The 13,974-nt window shown below is 44.9% G+C and overlaps 1 protein-coding gene across 18 annotated transcripts in view; it reads left to right on the forward strand.

Moving 5' to 3' along the window:
• The window catches only part of LOC310666458 (semaphorin-4A-like), a 68,231-nt gene that overhangs the window by 31,922 nt on the left and 22,335 nt on the right, over nucleotides 1–13,974 (forward strand). For 17 of the 18 annotated variants that reach the window (XM_083417330.1, XM_083417318.1, XM_083417316.1 and 14 more), the window contains one exon: nucleotides 8,577–8,741. In XM_083417330.1, the coding sequence (XP_083273456.1) occupies nucleotides 8,645–8,741 (97 nt within the window). In that variant the 5' untranslated portion in view covers nucleotides 8,577–8,644. Of the gene's footprint in view, nucleotides 1–4,297; nucleotides 4,427–8,576; nucleotides 8,742–13,974 lie in introns of those variants that run through there. The other variant, XM_083417324.1, reaches the window with a different exon arrangement.

Here is a 13,974-nt window from a genome sequence, read left to right on the forward strand (position 1 = left end):
GCTGTGATATGATAAATGCATTTCTCGTCTGCAGTGCGTAAGTGCAGCCCACTCTCTTCTCCCTACAGAGGTTTAGGAGTGGTTCAAAAACCTGCCAGATTTGTCTGACCAGGACGAAAGAGCTGGGGCTTGCAACAGAGGACCTACAGGGCTGGGCTGGCTTCAGCCTCTCGCCTCCTCAAGAGATGGGAACACCAGTTTAGGTTTATCTCTCCGTTTCTCGTTTTTCCAGTCTTAAGATGGAAAGGACACACTCTGTTGAATTTCTTTTTTAAAAAGTGATGAAAATTTGTCAGGTTTGCACCATGCATTCCTCCTAATATGTACGTTTTTAACGGGAATGTTTAGGGGACTTGCCTAGCCCCCCCATGTCCACTGGCTGCACACTGCTGGTGTCAGCACACTAAAGTCCCTGATTCCTACATCATATGGAAGGTACGTCCTGATGAAATGCTTTCTGTGGGAAGCTTTATCTTGTGGAGCATAATGATCTATTGCCTCTCTATGGAATGAGGTGATCTTTTAGGTATTGCGGCCCTGAGCGGAATAAGACAGCACCACAGCTAGAACTTGCTGCAAAAGCAAATCGAATCACGAAGCCCTCAAAACAAATTACCAAAAATTAACAAATATATTCAAATCAAAATTTTCCAAGCATAAATAATTCACTACGCTAATTTCTTTTAAGCGTTTCCCCCTGTCTCTTCCTGGCTTTGGATGTGGCAAAGTCATGAATCATGTTGGCGTAATTCAAAGATCTAACAAATTCAATCTCTGCAGCACTCAGGAGGGGATAAAGCAGCGAGGTGCTCTTGAGGCATGGTGGATCAGAAGCCTTTCTTTTTTATAAAAAAAAATCCTTTTAAAAAAGGAACATTCCCCACTATAGTGATTGATCATTCATCTCAAATACAGACGCAATGCAGTTTCAACATTTGGGGGAGTAATTTTCCATCACAGCTGAAAGCCCTAAATCCAAACACATCTGCTTTCATCGTCTTTTCTCTCAATATCCGAGAAGGATGTGAATTTGACAATGGCTGAAGTGCGTTCATTAAAATCTCCTGGAAAGTTGTCTGGGTATTTCATGCACAGATGTTCAGTCTGCACATTTTGTGTGGAAATTTTATCAGGACACGGAAACCTTTGTCAATATTGGCCTAAGCCTTCCCCTGATGTTCTGGAGCTCTCTTCTGTTCATCAGGGATTGAAGAATCTGAAGACAGTTTTGTGACTGAGATCTCACCCACACTTCCGCTTGTCCTGTGTCTAGAAAGCACGGATCCGGGGAGTTTTCGGGTTGCCCTGCCACTTTCCCTGGGAAAACCCAGTTGAGGTTTGCTCCGATTCAGCGGTAAAGATTGGGCTTTCCCAGGGAAAGCAGTGGGACAAGCAGAAGTCTGAATGAGCCTTCAATTTGTGGGCAGCAGCATCGCCACATGTCTTCTGCAGTGTGTGGCTGATTTATGCTTTTGGTTTGTGCTCCTTCAGCCCCTAGTCTTGTCGTCAGAACTGCCCCACTATTTCCTGAGGAACGTTTTCTAGACTCCCCAGTAGGTTTACAGCAGTGAAAGCTCAGCTTGAACACTTTGGAAGCTTAGGTGGCTTCTGCTGAATGGATCAAGTAAGTCACACAGAATACCAGCCTCCAAAGTGTCCATTCTGTCCCTTTAGGATCCTTGCAACCTCCTTTTGAGATTCACCATCCTTGTTTCTCCCTAGTGCTTTGAGATTGTTGTGGTGTGCATAGCTTTGCTGCTCTCCCTGAGTAGTGGTGTACCTGGCTTTGGTGAAACAGGCCCCCACCAGGAGCACAAAAATCACCTATCTGACTATGATGTTTATGAGGCATATTTGTGGGGCAATCAAACATGATGGGAGCTTCTCATCTCTCTTGCACAGCGGCACATAGGCGTGCATTATTATTATTTTTTACCCTTCTTTCTCATCTTGCCCTCATGCAGGATGCTTAGAGCACTTGGATTGCATAAAATGTAGTAATTTCTACTATGGCTATTGTGGTAAAGTGATTTTTTGCAGTGGGGTGGGGACACCGATATAGTTCCTTGTCAAAGTTGCAAGGAGCTTAGGTAGGCCTCTGTCTCTGAGACAAATTCGGGCATCCCAGGCATTCAACTGGTAGTCTCTTAAGAGTCATCCAGTGGCTGGTTCATGGAGAGAAATACTTGTATCATTCTTTAACAAATCCACACACACACACACACACACACACACCCAAATAAAATTGCTTCCATGCACCAGTTCACAGCAGACTAGCCAACAATGGTATGTTAGGAACCAAAGCATCCCTGAATAGGCACTACCGGCCTTGGCCATAGCTTTGGCTACAATGGAGACTGATGCCTTTCCTGTTTTTTGAGCCGTCAGAGGGAAGTTTCTCCCCTGTGTGGTAACTGATGCTTCTGAAGGTCATGAAATGTTCAACTGGTCTGTTGTGTAGCACATAACACAACATGACAGTCAGCTGGTCTTCATGTGACATATCTGGCACTGATTTAACAGACACTGAAAAAGACCTCTCAGCCTTTACTCTTATTAACAATGGCTATTAGATTCTTCTTTGCTGGCAGTGCGATTACGGTAATTCCTTTGGAATGGTATCTGACAGACTGTTCCACAGTTGGCTTGCTCCCTGATGTGAAGCATAAGGACACAGGAAGCTAATTGCCTTATACTGACTGGCAGCAGCTTGCCAGGGTTTAAGGGAAGGGCTTCTCCTAACCTTACCTGAAGACGCCCTGAGTTTTTGTATGAGATTCCCCCCGACAAAAAACTCATAGCACAGAATGTTACAGAACTCCAATGGCGTGCTTTGTAAGTAAATAAGTAAACACAAAAACAAAGTAAGTCAAATCATAGGAAGGCGACCAAAAACCATTTTTAATACTTAAAAAAAATCATTTGGCAACGACTAACGATAATCAATGAAATTGTTCCTGTGAAAATTACTTCAGAGTATAGTAGTCTGCAAGAAAACAGGGCAACACAAAATTACAGTATTTCTTCTAAAAAAAACTTCAAATTTGGTTTTTTGCGGGAGGTAAATATTTTATTGGCGATGTTGTATAAAAGGCAACCAGTTTTCCCATTATTTGCTTCTATAATCATTCGAGATTCTTGCTCTTAGATAAGATGTTATTTTTCTCCTTATAGTCAAATCCCAAACGTTATTAAGCCAGGAGAGGGCCTTCTCTGTGGGAGCCCGTAATCGTGGAACTTCCTCCCCACAGAGAAGTGTGTCTGGCCCCTTCATTATAAAGCTTCCAGCAAATGCCAAAGACTTACCTCTTTGCCCTGGCTTTTGACACTTGAGAGAAGTCTGAAGGGTAACTACATTCCAATCCACATATATTAATCTGAGAGGTACAAATTAGATTACTTTGCTTTGAAATGTGAACCGCATGCAATTCCGATCTGCAGAAGGCCCCAGGGTCAGACCCCAATGGCGCCTTTAGGTAGGTCTGGGAGAGTTCATACCTTCCAACATTCCTCAGATGAAAATAGGAATATTTCTTTCTCTTCCCCTCCCAAATTTCCTATCTGAAGAAGGGTGAGTGCCACCATTACTACACCACCGAGACATACATAGCACACCCACCCACCTACCCACCATTTTTGAACCCCTTAATCCCGATTTTATTTTATTATTTGATAGATTTGCAAAAAGAAGAACATAAATGAATTTTAGAAAGGGACAGGATTAGACACGGAGAATTAAGAAGATGAAGAATATGAAGAAGAAGAAGAAGAAGAAGAAGAAGAAGAAGAAGAAGAAGAAGAAGAAGAAGAAGAAGAAGAAGGGGCATGACTTGTTATACCAACATGCTCATGTATAACAGATGCATAAAAAGGGGTCTAGGAATGGAAAGGTGTGGCAACCTGGCCATGCAAAAAAAAGGTTCCGTACGAAATTTGAAAACAGAAAATGAAACAACGATGCGCTCCTAATACATCACTTTTCACTTTTTGGAACTGTCATCACTGTCACTTTTTGGAACTAGACTTGGGTAATTCTGGAGCTCCAAAATATGGAAGGAAATGCAAATGAGGGGTGTGTCGGAAGCAGCCCCAGCTGACTGCTTCCTTTCACCCGGTAGCAGGGCTTCCATAGCTCTTCCTTGCACAACTGCTGGCTTCCCCCACCGCCTGCTTTCAAGTCATATGAAGGCTGCTGAGGCTCAGCAAAGAAGAAGCAGCTGACCCTTGCAGGCGGGCTCTGGCGATGCCAGGAAATGAGGATGACTCGGCTCTGGCTGGACCTTATCACCAGCCTGTCCTGCCTCTGTCAGCCACTTGTCACCTGGCGGCTTCTGAGGTTGATCTCTGTAACACCCAGAGCAGCAGCAGGAGGAGGAGGAGGAGGGACAGGCAGCTGACTCAGCACTTCAAGGGCCAGGCCTGAAAGGTATTATGGGATGGGAGAAAGATGCTAATTTGGATATGTCTTGCAGCATCGGTGCTACTACTACTAACATCATTTGCATCTCTCTATGTGTGTTTACCCCTCTCTTAAATAATTATAAAAGCACAGAAGCAACATTACAGGAACCATTGCCCTAATATTTTGCTTGGGTTTTAGAGTTCTTGGCAGGTGCGCTCCCCCATCTAGCTTGGAATCCTGGCCCCACTGCTAGGGGACCTTTTGTCCTATGGTCCCAATCCAGGCCAGGGCTCCTGCACCCGTGGTTTACTCTAGAACCCATTTGTGCAATTACTCAGTGCAGGAAAGGTGTCTTGTCAAGAGCTTGGCCCTTAACTGTGTTTGCAACTTGAGCTGTTGTAGGCGTAATTCCACTTTGTCAGATTGTGCATTTGATTATAGTCTAGCCCGCGGCACACGACATGTGGGGTAGTGGCTAGCGTGTTGGGAATAGGACTGGAGGGAGGCAAAGGCTCAGCTTGGCGTCATCTCCAAGGGAAAAGCTCCAAGCAGTTGAAGACAAGGGTGGACTTAAGGCAGGGGCATGTGGCTGCTAGAAGGCACAGTGGCCAAATATAATGGGCTGCAGGGCCATTGCTCATCTGCATAAAATTACTTGTCTGTAATTAAGGTAATTTGAGGACATGTTTGATAAACGTGGCAGGTGCCGATGCCAGAGTTGCCAGACAGGTTGCTCTTATGCTACAGTATTGTTTTCATTATCCAACAGGGCGTTGTAATCTTGCAACACAAGGCAAATTCCTTGGGATGCTTTAGGATTACTTCTGGGCCTTCCAGGGGCAATTTAATTGGCTAAGCATCTGTGTCAAGCTTTGGTCACCTGAAGGCATAAGTTTCAGCGGATGGACGAAAAGCTCCAACCTAAACCAAGAAGGAGAATTGGGGGACCAGCTTAGACAAAGGCATGGATGTATGAGCTGGACTGCATAATGCTCAAGCAATCTCCTGGCATGTGCCAATAATTTTGGAGGAGTTGCCAGTTTGAACAGAGAAACCGATAGATGAAAGGCTGTCTTCTTGACCTTACCTCTCTTCCTGTTTGCTCTAAGTAAACTGGCTGGAGCAGGTAAAATGCGGGAGACTTTCTCCAGCACCTGGTACCCCTCTATTGTTTACAGAATCACAGAATTGTAGAGTTGGAAGGGACCACGAGGATCATCCAGTCCAACCCTCTGCAGTGCAGGAATCTTTAAGAAGCAAGAAGGCAAATTACTCCCTCTGATTTCGCAAATACCCTTGTGCTCCGATGCAATTCCTAAGCATTTCTGGTCACTGGTTTGCCAACAATGAAAAGAATTTACAATACTGTATTGAATGTCCAGTCCGTCTGTGCCAAATATTGAAAAAATAATAAAGGATTGAAAAAGTAAAAAAAGAAAAGAAAGAAAACATTCTTTACAGCTTATGGTGGATAAGCTTTAAACCAGCCTTCTTGTACCATGATGGGAGCCATAGCCCAAAACAGCTGAAGAACACCAGGTGGCAAAGACTGCTCTGAATTTTGTGCCAGTACCAGACCACATGGGAAGCTTATGACTTCAGATTCCCTCCTAGGTTTTTGCTACCATTTGTTTTCAGTGGATCTTTCCCACAGTCCCAGGATTAGTGGCACCTCCTTGTTTGGTGCCTTGCAGAACTCCCCACTCAACTGCCATCTTCACCTAGGGCATGATAAACTTGTCCCTTAAGTCTTCCTCTTTTCTGCATGTTTTTATTGTGAAAGTTTTTACCCTATAGAAGATTCCAAACATGAAAGTGTGAAACATTAATATGGCAAATAAGTTGCCCCGCTAATCCTCAAATTGAAGTAAATCAGATGCAAGCAACATCTCTCCCTCCCCCCCCCAAAAAAAAATTGGTACCTGCAGTTACAACATTTCAGTTTCATCTGCCCAGGTACTATCAAAGCATTGAGATCCCTTTTTCCGCTGTTCTAGGAGAGCATCAGGGTTGAACAAAGAAACGCCTGTCTAAGAAACGCCTGAGACAGATTTGCTTTCTGTCCATGTGTTCTAACATACTCCGTGGAATGGTCCCAGACCACAAAGAAATTCATCAGTTTAGCTTTTCCTTCTGCCAGTTTTAATGCAACTGATAATTTCCCCACCGTTACAATACTCCACAGTGTGTTTAGCCAATTTATTTATTATCTATTTATCATTGATTACATCTGCATCCCACCTCTCTTCCAAGGAGTTCAAGGTGGTATGCATACTTATCCCTCCCATTTTATCCTCACAACAAACCTGCAAGGTATGTTAGGCTGGGAGGCAGTCACTAGCCCAAGATCACCACCCAGTGAGCTTTATGGCCAAGTTGGGATTTGAAACCTGGTCTGACCAAAATAAAGTTATCAAAGGTTTGTACACAAAATCCCCATTTTCTCCATCCCATATACTGAGAAGAGCCAACTGCAGAGTGAGAGTCACATAATTGTTTGCATTTACAGCAAATAAATGCTTTGTAGCATTTATTCAAGCAAATATCACAGTCCAATATGAAACAATGTGGGGGCAATCCCAGCACAGGTATATGTAAGAAAAACCTAACTTCACAGCCTCTCCAGCAGTTATAGCCCTAAGAGCCAGAAATGTGTGCCAGGAGCAGAGAGGTAAGATCCCATTGATGGATCCAATTTAAATGGCATTCTCTGGCCATTGCAGAAATTGATTTAACTAGTTGCTTATGCCATATATCAGTGCAGCACTCATATGTGATAGACTGCTCAATATCACATTTCCAAAGCACTTTCAGAGAAAATGAAAAGAGCTGGTTGTCTCGTCATTTAATAAAGAATATATTTTTGGGACCAGACCCTTACCTTAGTACTGTGTTCATATTCTAGCATCAAGAGCTCAAAGCTGCTGAGCTCTCAGTGCTATATCTTTGCTTGATTTATTGCTGATAAAATGACTGTCAAGAATGTGAAGTTAATTGACATGCATTCCTTGAGGTTTCGTGGGAAGTCCCTCTATGGTGTTTGTATTTATAAAGATCTCTTACTTGGTGCAAGCTTCTATCATGCCAGTCCCTAAGCTGGACAAATTTACTGCATATGGGTAGTAGAAAGACTGCCACAGGACCAAAGGAAGACACAGAGAGAACCTTCTGACAATAAGAGCTGTTCAACAGTAGAACAGTCTCCCTGAGGAGATTGTGGACTCCCCTTCCTTGGAGGTTTCTAAGCAGAGGTGGGATGGCCATCTGTCATGGATGCTTTAGCTAAGATTCCTGCATTGCAGGGGGTTGGACTAGGTGACCCTTGGGGTATCTTCCAACTTCACAATTCTATGACCCAGGGCTGCATCAAGACCTTTAGAAGTCCTAACCAATGAAACGATTATTTAACCACCACCCCCGCCGTGTAATTCAAAATTTAATGTATTTAATGTATTTTTAATCTTTGTTGAATTCCCCAGAGTGGCTGGGGAAACCCAGCCAGATGGGTGGGGTACAAATAATAAAAATAAAAAATAAATGAAAACAATACTGAACCATGAATTATAATTTTATTTTTCAAAATGACACAAAACTGACATGTATGTTGAAATGTACATGCATAGATGCCACGTGTAACACAGGACAGGATCTGGCTTCCTTACTCTGGTTCGATGTACATTAGTGGGGCGTCCCCTGGTTTATTTCAGGATGAGTAATAAAAAGAGAACAGAAAAATGGGCGGAGATTTCATTTACAATTCTGGTTTCCCCCATGATTCCTGTTTTAGTGTTTTCCTTTTCGAAATATCAAATGTCAAGCTTTTTGCAAAGTTTCTCATTTTGGGGGAGGGGTGGTTGCCCAGTGGTTTCAGATCCAGTCTAAACTGCAGAGTTAATTCAGAATTAAGATTCTGCTTTCTTCTTTGGTTAATTCCATTCCCAGCCGTGGTCTCTGCGTTGCATTGTGTAGAAAGGCCTCCTCTTTTCCTTCCTGCTTCACTGGAACAACCACAAGCAGAAACACTCTGAGGCTGCCATCATGGCAGCAAAATACCGCACACAGTATTTAGAAATCTGCCTTCTGATCAGCTAACCCAGTTCCGCTCCAGACAAGCAGTTGGCAAATACGTTCAATAGTGGTTGACTTCCTCTTTTCTCCTCTTCTGCTTTAACAGCTACCAAGCTAGCTGCCCCTCCGCCACTCTCAACCAACCCAGCAACTGCCGTCTGCTAATAACCAGCCATGAACTCCGGACAGTCTTCCCACCTCTTGGGCTGTCTCTTGATGTTCGCGGCTGCTCTGGCCACAGATCAGATGCCAAGACTAACCTTCCGGAAAGGTGAGTAACTTGAAGGACGGGGATAATAACATCAGCGCCCAGAGGGAGCTACTGAAAGGGGGCTTTGAAAGAGAACGAGGGAGATTTGGAAGAGGGAAGGCAACCTGGGTTGTGATGAGTGTTTTCGATGATTGCACTGCTTATGATTGCAAGCTTGGAAATGAGTACTGAGAGCTGAATTTCCACATAGGGTTTGAGTAGGATTCTTTCAAAAAAAAAAACAAAAAACCAAAGCAAGCATGAGTAGGTTTCTAGTCCTCATGGTGGCAAAGATAGGCTTGCAGCTGCAGCAATGACGCTCAGTTCTGCCGTACCGTACTTGTCTTATGACTTGCACTCTCCCTCACTGAAGCGGCCTCCCAGAACACCACCTCAAAACTCACCTTTGGATTTTAGGGTTCGATCCAACTAAGGCTGTGCCAACATTGCCGCCTTAGATTGCTGTGAAGTTGTTTGTTTCTCTGGGGCATTTCACAGCTCTTTCTCCTCTAGCTGTTTGCATCAGCACAGTTCACATCATTAGCGTCAGATTCATTTCTGTTTGTTTACATACCACAGGGGCATTGACAGCAGAGATGTCTTTTCCCTATGCATAGTTCCCTGTGAAGAGGGACTGATCATTAACTGCTCTTGAGAACTATAGCTCTGTGAGGGGAATAGGGGCCTCCTAACAACTCTCAGCACCCTGTCCAAACTACGGCTCCCAGAATTCTTTGGGGGAAGCCTTGACTGTTTAAAGGGGTGTCACAGTGCTTTAAATGTATGGTATGAATGTAGTCTGACATTACCCTTGAAGGCCAAGCCTCTCTCACAGTGGGAGGACAGAGGTTTGGCTCTCCAGAAAGGGGGGGGGGGCAAACAGGCCAGGCTAAACTGCCACTGGCTCCCCTTCTTCGCTTGGGCCTTGCAGCTCAGGCCTGACTCATATGTCAGCAGAGCAGCGTGGGATGTCTTCTTTCCATGGCACTGCTAATACACTTATTTCTAAAAACCATATTAGGGCAATGTCTTTATTAGCCCAACCAAAGTGTCCTCACAAAACATTCTGGGGCACGATGTATGTGCTCTTTCAGTGAGCAATCAGTTGAGGGGCACATTTAAAAAATGAAGGAACATGCTTAAAATGGCCTCCCCTTCTAACACAATTAGGCAATGTAGGCCCCACTGATACCATACATTTAAATTGTTATTTTTTATTGGATTTATATGCCGCCCTATACCCGCAGGGTGGTTCACAGAATAAAATCATAATATAAAACCACAAAATACATAATCAAAATAAAAACAACCCAATAACCCCGCCCCCAAAAGGTCATAGGATGTCAAGGGGCAGAGGGTGTTAAATCGCTGATAGCAGCAGTTAAGAGACCCTTATTGCCCACAATTGTTGTAGCTCCCTGTGAAGAGGAATGGATTGTTAAACCACTCTGGGAACTATAGTTCTGTGAGGGGAATAGGGGCCTCCTAGCAACTCTCAGCACCCTTAACAAACTATGTCTCCCAGGATTATTTAGGGGAAGCCATGACTGTTTTAAATGTATGGTGTGGCTGTGGCCGAAGAGACAGTGCCCGTGTCTAAGGCCAGCTGGCGAGTTTATGGTGTCAGAGGTCAGATTCAAACAAGGGCTGCCTTGATATTTTCACCGCTACAGCCACAGCACCATCCATATGCACCAGCTCATATGTGTCCGTGTCCATACACGTTCGTTGTGCACCAGTGTGGCATAGTGGTGACAGTGGTGAACCTGGAACTGAGAGGACCCCAGGTTCGAATCCGTAAAGCTCAGTGAGGTGACTTTGGAGCAGTTCCCCATCTCTTTGGGAAGACCAAACTGAGGAATTTGCTGCTGTAGGATACAGTGGTGTCCTATCAGCTTTAGAAGCAGGCTGGGCAAATCAACGGAGGCATAGGAGTCTGTTCCTAGGAACCGAGGTTCCTTTGGCCCCTCCAATAAAATATTTGAGGTGGCCAGCCCTCCCCTCCCGAAGTTGATGTGTGTGTGTGTGTGTGCCGTGTTTTGTGATTGATTATGCAGGGCAGGGATTACCTGGGCTCCCCAATATTTTATTCAAGTTGGTACCCCTGTGTAGAGGATAAGGTTATTGAAGGGTCCAGTCCTGATGGCTTTGTCTTAGAGGTGGTGTGCCTTTGGTTTCCTATTGCTGAGGAAGAAGAGGGGGGAGAATTGCTGCTTTTGCACTCGGGTCTTGCTTTCAAGCTCCCCAGAAGAGGCATCTGGTTGGCCACTGTGTGCATCCAGAGAGAAAGAGAGAGATAAGCATGCATACTGCCTTGAACTCATCAATGGCTGAGGAGCAGTAATTTTTATCCCAGTCGACATCTTCATTGGATTTTACATTGTTTTTAGATATGTCTTTATTGTTAAATCACTTTGGGAAATTTCAGGGCAAGTGTTTCCTAAATGAAATGAAATGAAATGTCATAAATGAATAGATGGTACTATTGCGCACTGCCCCAATCTCGGAGCGGTGAGAGACTCCAGGCACTTACCCAGAGTTTGATTTCTTTAGGAATGAAGGACAGCTGAGACTGGGGTGTCCTTAGGAGGTATAATTTTATTCACACATATATACAAGCTGAGCATGGGGTGGAGGAATCTTGCCTCCTCAGCCAAAACTCCTACATACAAATTCATGGAGGATAAAGATCCACAATACCTCTGCTCTGCCTCCATGGTCGGAGGCAACAATGGTTCTGAATCCCACAGGAGGGGAGAGGGATCTTGGGATCAGGTCCTGCCAGCAGATTTCCCACAGGCACCTGAGTGGCCACCATGGGAACAGGACAATGGACTAGATGGGCCACTAGCCTGTTCCAGCAGGCTCTGCTTGTGTTCATATGTTCTTACACAAAGCCCTTCCATTGGCTTATTGTTCCTTTTCCTAGGATGATGGTGGCATCCAGCTGGGTGAGGGGTGTGTGGGAAATGCCCAGGTTCGCCTAGCGCCTTCATTATATATTTTTAGGCGACAGGCATAAACGTTCCTCTTCAACCAGGCCTTTGGCTGATTGACACCCTACAGCCTTTTAATTGTATCTGTGGGAAGGTGGGGGCTATTGTTTTGTTGTTTTGGTTTAATTATTTACTGTGTTTTATCTTGTATTTTGTTCTGTGAACCACCCTGAGATCTTTTGATGAAGGGCAGTATATAAATAAAATAATAAACACAATACCTGGAGAGCATCATCACCAGGTTGCTGATGAGAATGCTTTACCGGCCATCTGAAGTCATGATCTGCTCTGACTGGTTCAGCTCATCTTGGGTTGCTTGGAGCAGACTCCATTGAGATGAATGGACATGACCAACTTTGCTCCATGAATTTCAGCAGATCTGCTCTGAGTAGTGCTAGCAGTGGCCCCAATCCTCTGCCTATAATCTCATTGCTCTCACAGATGCATGTTTGTGGCACGCAAGTGAGCGGAGGGGCTTCCTTCCTCCACACTGGCTTAATTTAGCAGCCCACAGCTCTGGCCACTGAACTGCTCTGTGCAAAGGAAACTTATCAAGTGGCCAGAGGGTGGGAGGAAGATGGAGTAGTGGCAGCAGTTCCTTTGTCAACCCAAAATAGAGCCAGTGTGGTAAAAGCAGCATCTTCCGGCAGTAATTACTCGGACATCTGTGCTGCCGACGTGTAGGAAACAAACAGCAGCTGCTGCCTCTCCAGCCCATTGATTCCTTCTCTCCAATCGTTTTTTGCTGTGAGATGGAGACTGGAGTGGGTCAGAAAGAGAAAAGTGGGCAGGGGCTGGCTGTGGACTAGAGAGGAAGCTGCCGCAGACTAAGTCCAACCCTGTACCATGGAGCTATGGCTCTTCCCCTCCGAATCAAGCAAGGCTCTCTAGACCACATGTTTCTGAATAAAGGGCTGCTTTTAATAAGAAGCTGCCTTGCACAAAATCAGACCATTGCTCCGTCTAGCTGTCAGGACTGTCAAGACAGACTGATAGTGGCTCTCCATGGTTTCAGGTAGTGGTCTTTTCTGGCCCTACCTGGAGATGCCAGAGATTGAAGCTGGAACCTTGTGCATACAAAGCAGATGTTCTGTCACCGCACCCAACCTGGACCTAGGGAAACTCCATGGATGCTGTACAGTGCAAACTAAGTGCACTTAAACCTCTGGAAACCAATGTACACAAGACCGTTTCAGGCCTAGAGCCAAAATTCATGTGGGTTTTTTGGGAGGAGAAGCGAGGGAGGGGAGGACCCTAAAATACACTTGTGCATGGGTGGGTGTCGGGGAGAGGGTATTTTTTTTAAAATTTAATTTAAATGTGGGTTACATAATCTGAACTTCCAACTCAAACCAAATCCTCAAAGTGGAGATTAATATATATATCATTGTGCACACCCCTCCAGAGCATGAGAAATTTTGGGAAGGACCTTGGCTCAATGGGAGAGCATATGTGTTTAGCTAACTGAAGGTCCCAGGTTTTAACACCGTGATGCCTCCAAGTAGTGCTATGAGAAATCCCATCTGAAACCCTGGATTGCTGCTGCCAGTCAAGGAAATAGGATGAATGACCAGTCCCGATGGATGAATGGGCAGTTCCAGTATAAGGAATCTTCCTATTTACAGTAAATCAGACTTTTTGTTCAGAAACGTGGACTAGAAACATACCGTACTTTATTTTGAGGGGATGGACCCCATAGTTCTGGGGCTGAGCATCTAATACCTGCACTGCATGCAGAAGCTCCTAGTTTCAGCTCAGGAGTAGAGCATCTGCGCTGCATTCAGAAAGTCCCATCTCCAAGCCCAGCATCTCCAAGAATTGCTAGGGGGAAAATGCTGCCTGAAACCCCAGAGAGCCACTGCCAGTCATTGTAGGCCATGCTGAGCTAGATGGACTAATGGTCAGACAGACTCAGGATAAGACAGCTTCCCATTTTCCTAAATTCCAGTAGCGCTGCACTCACTCAGGCTTGGTGCCCTTTGGAATGAGACAGCTGGGGGTTCGCTGCCAGTTTATAACTCTGAGAGCCATTTACAGATATACCAGTTGTGTGGAGGGGATGGAGGCACCCAGCCAATGTCTTCTGCTCTCATATAAGACTTTAGGGTGACTGCCAGCACCCTAAGAACCCCAAACTCTGCTCTCTGTGTCTCTTCTCAGTCTGGACCGTCTTCCCTTTGCACAGACCCCTGGATGACATCCTTTGCTTTTCAGATGGCAGGAGAAGAGCTGCTTCAGAACATTAAAAATAGGAATGG

This window comes from Podarcis tiliguerta (assembly GCF_965153285.1).
Source record: "Podarcis tiliguerta genome assembly, chromosome: 16".
NCBI lineage: Eukaryota > Metazoa > Chordata > Lepidosauria > Squamata > Lacertidae > Podarcis > Podarcis tiliguerta.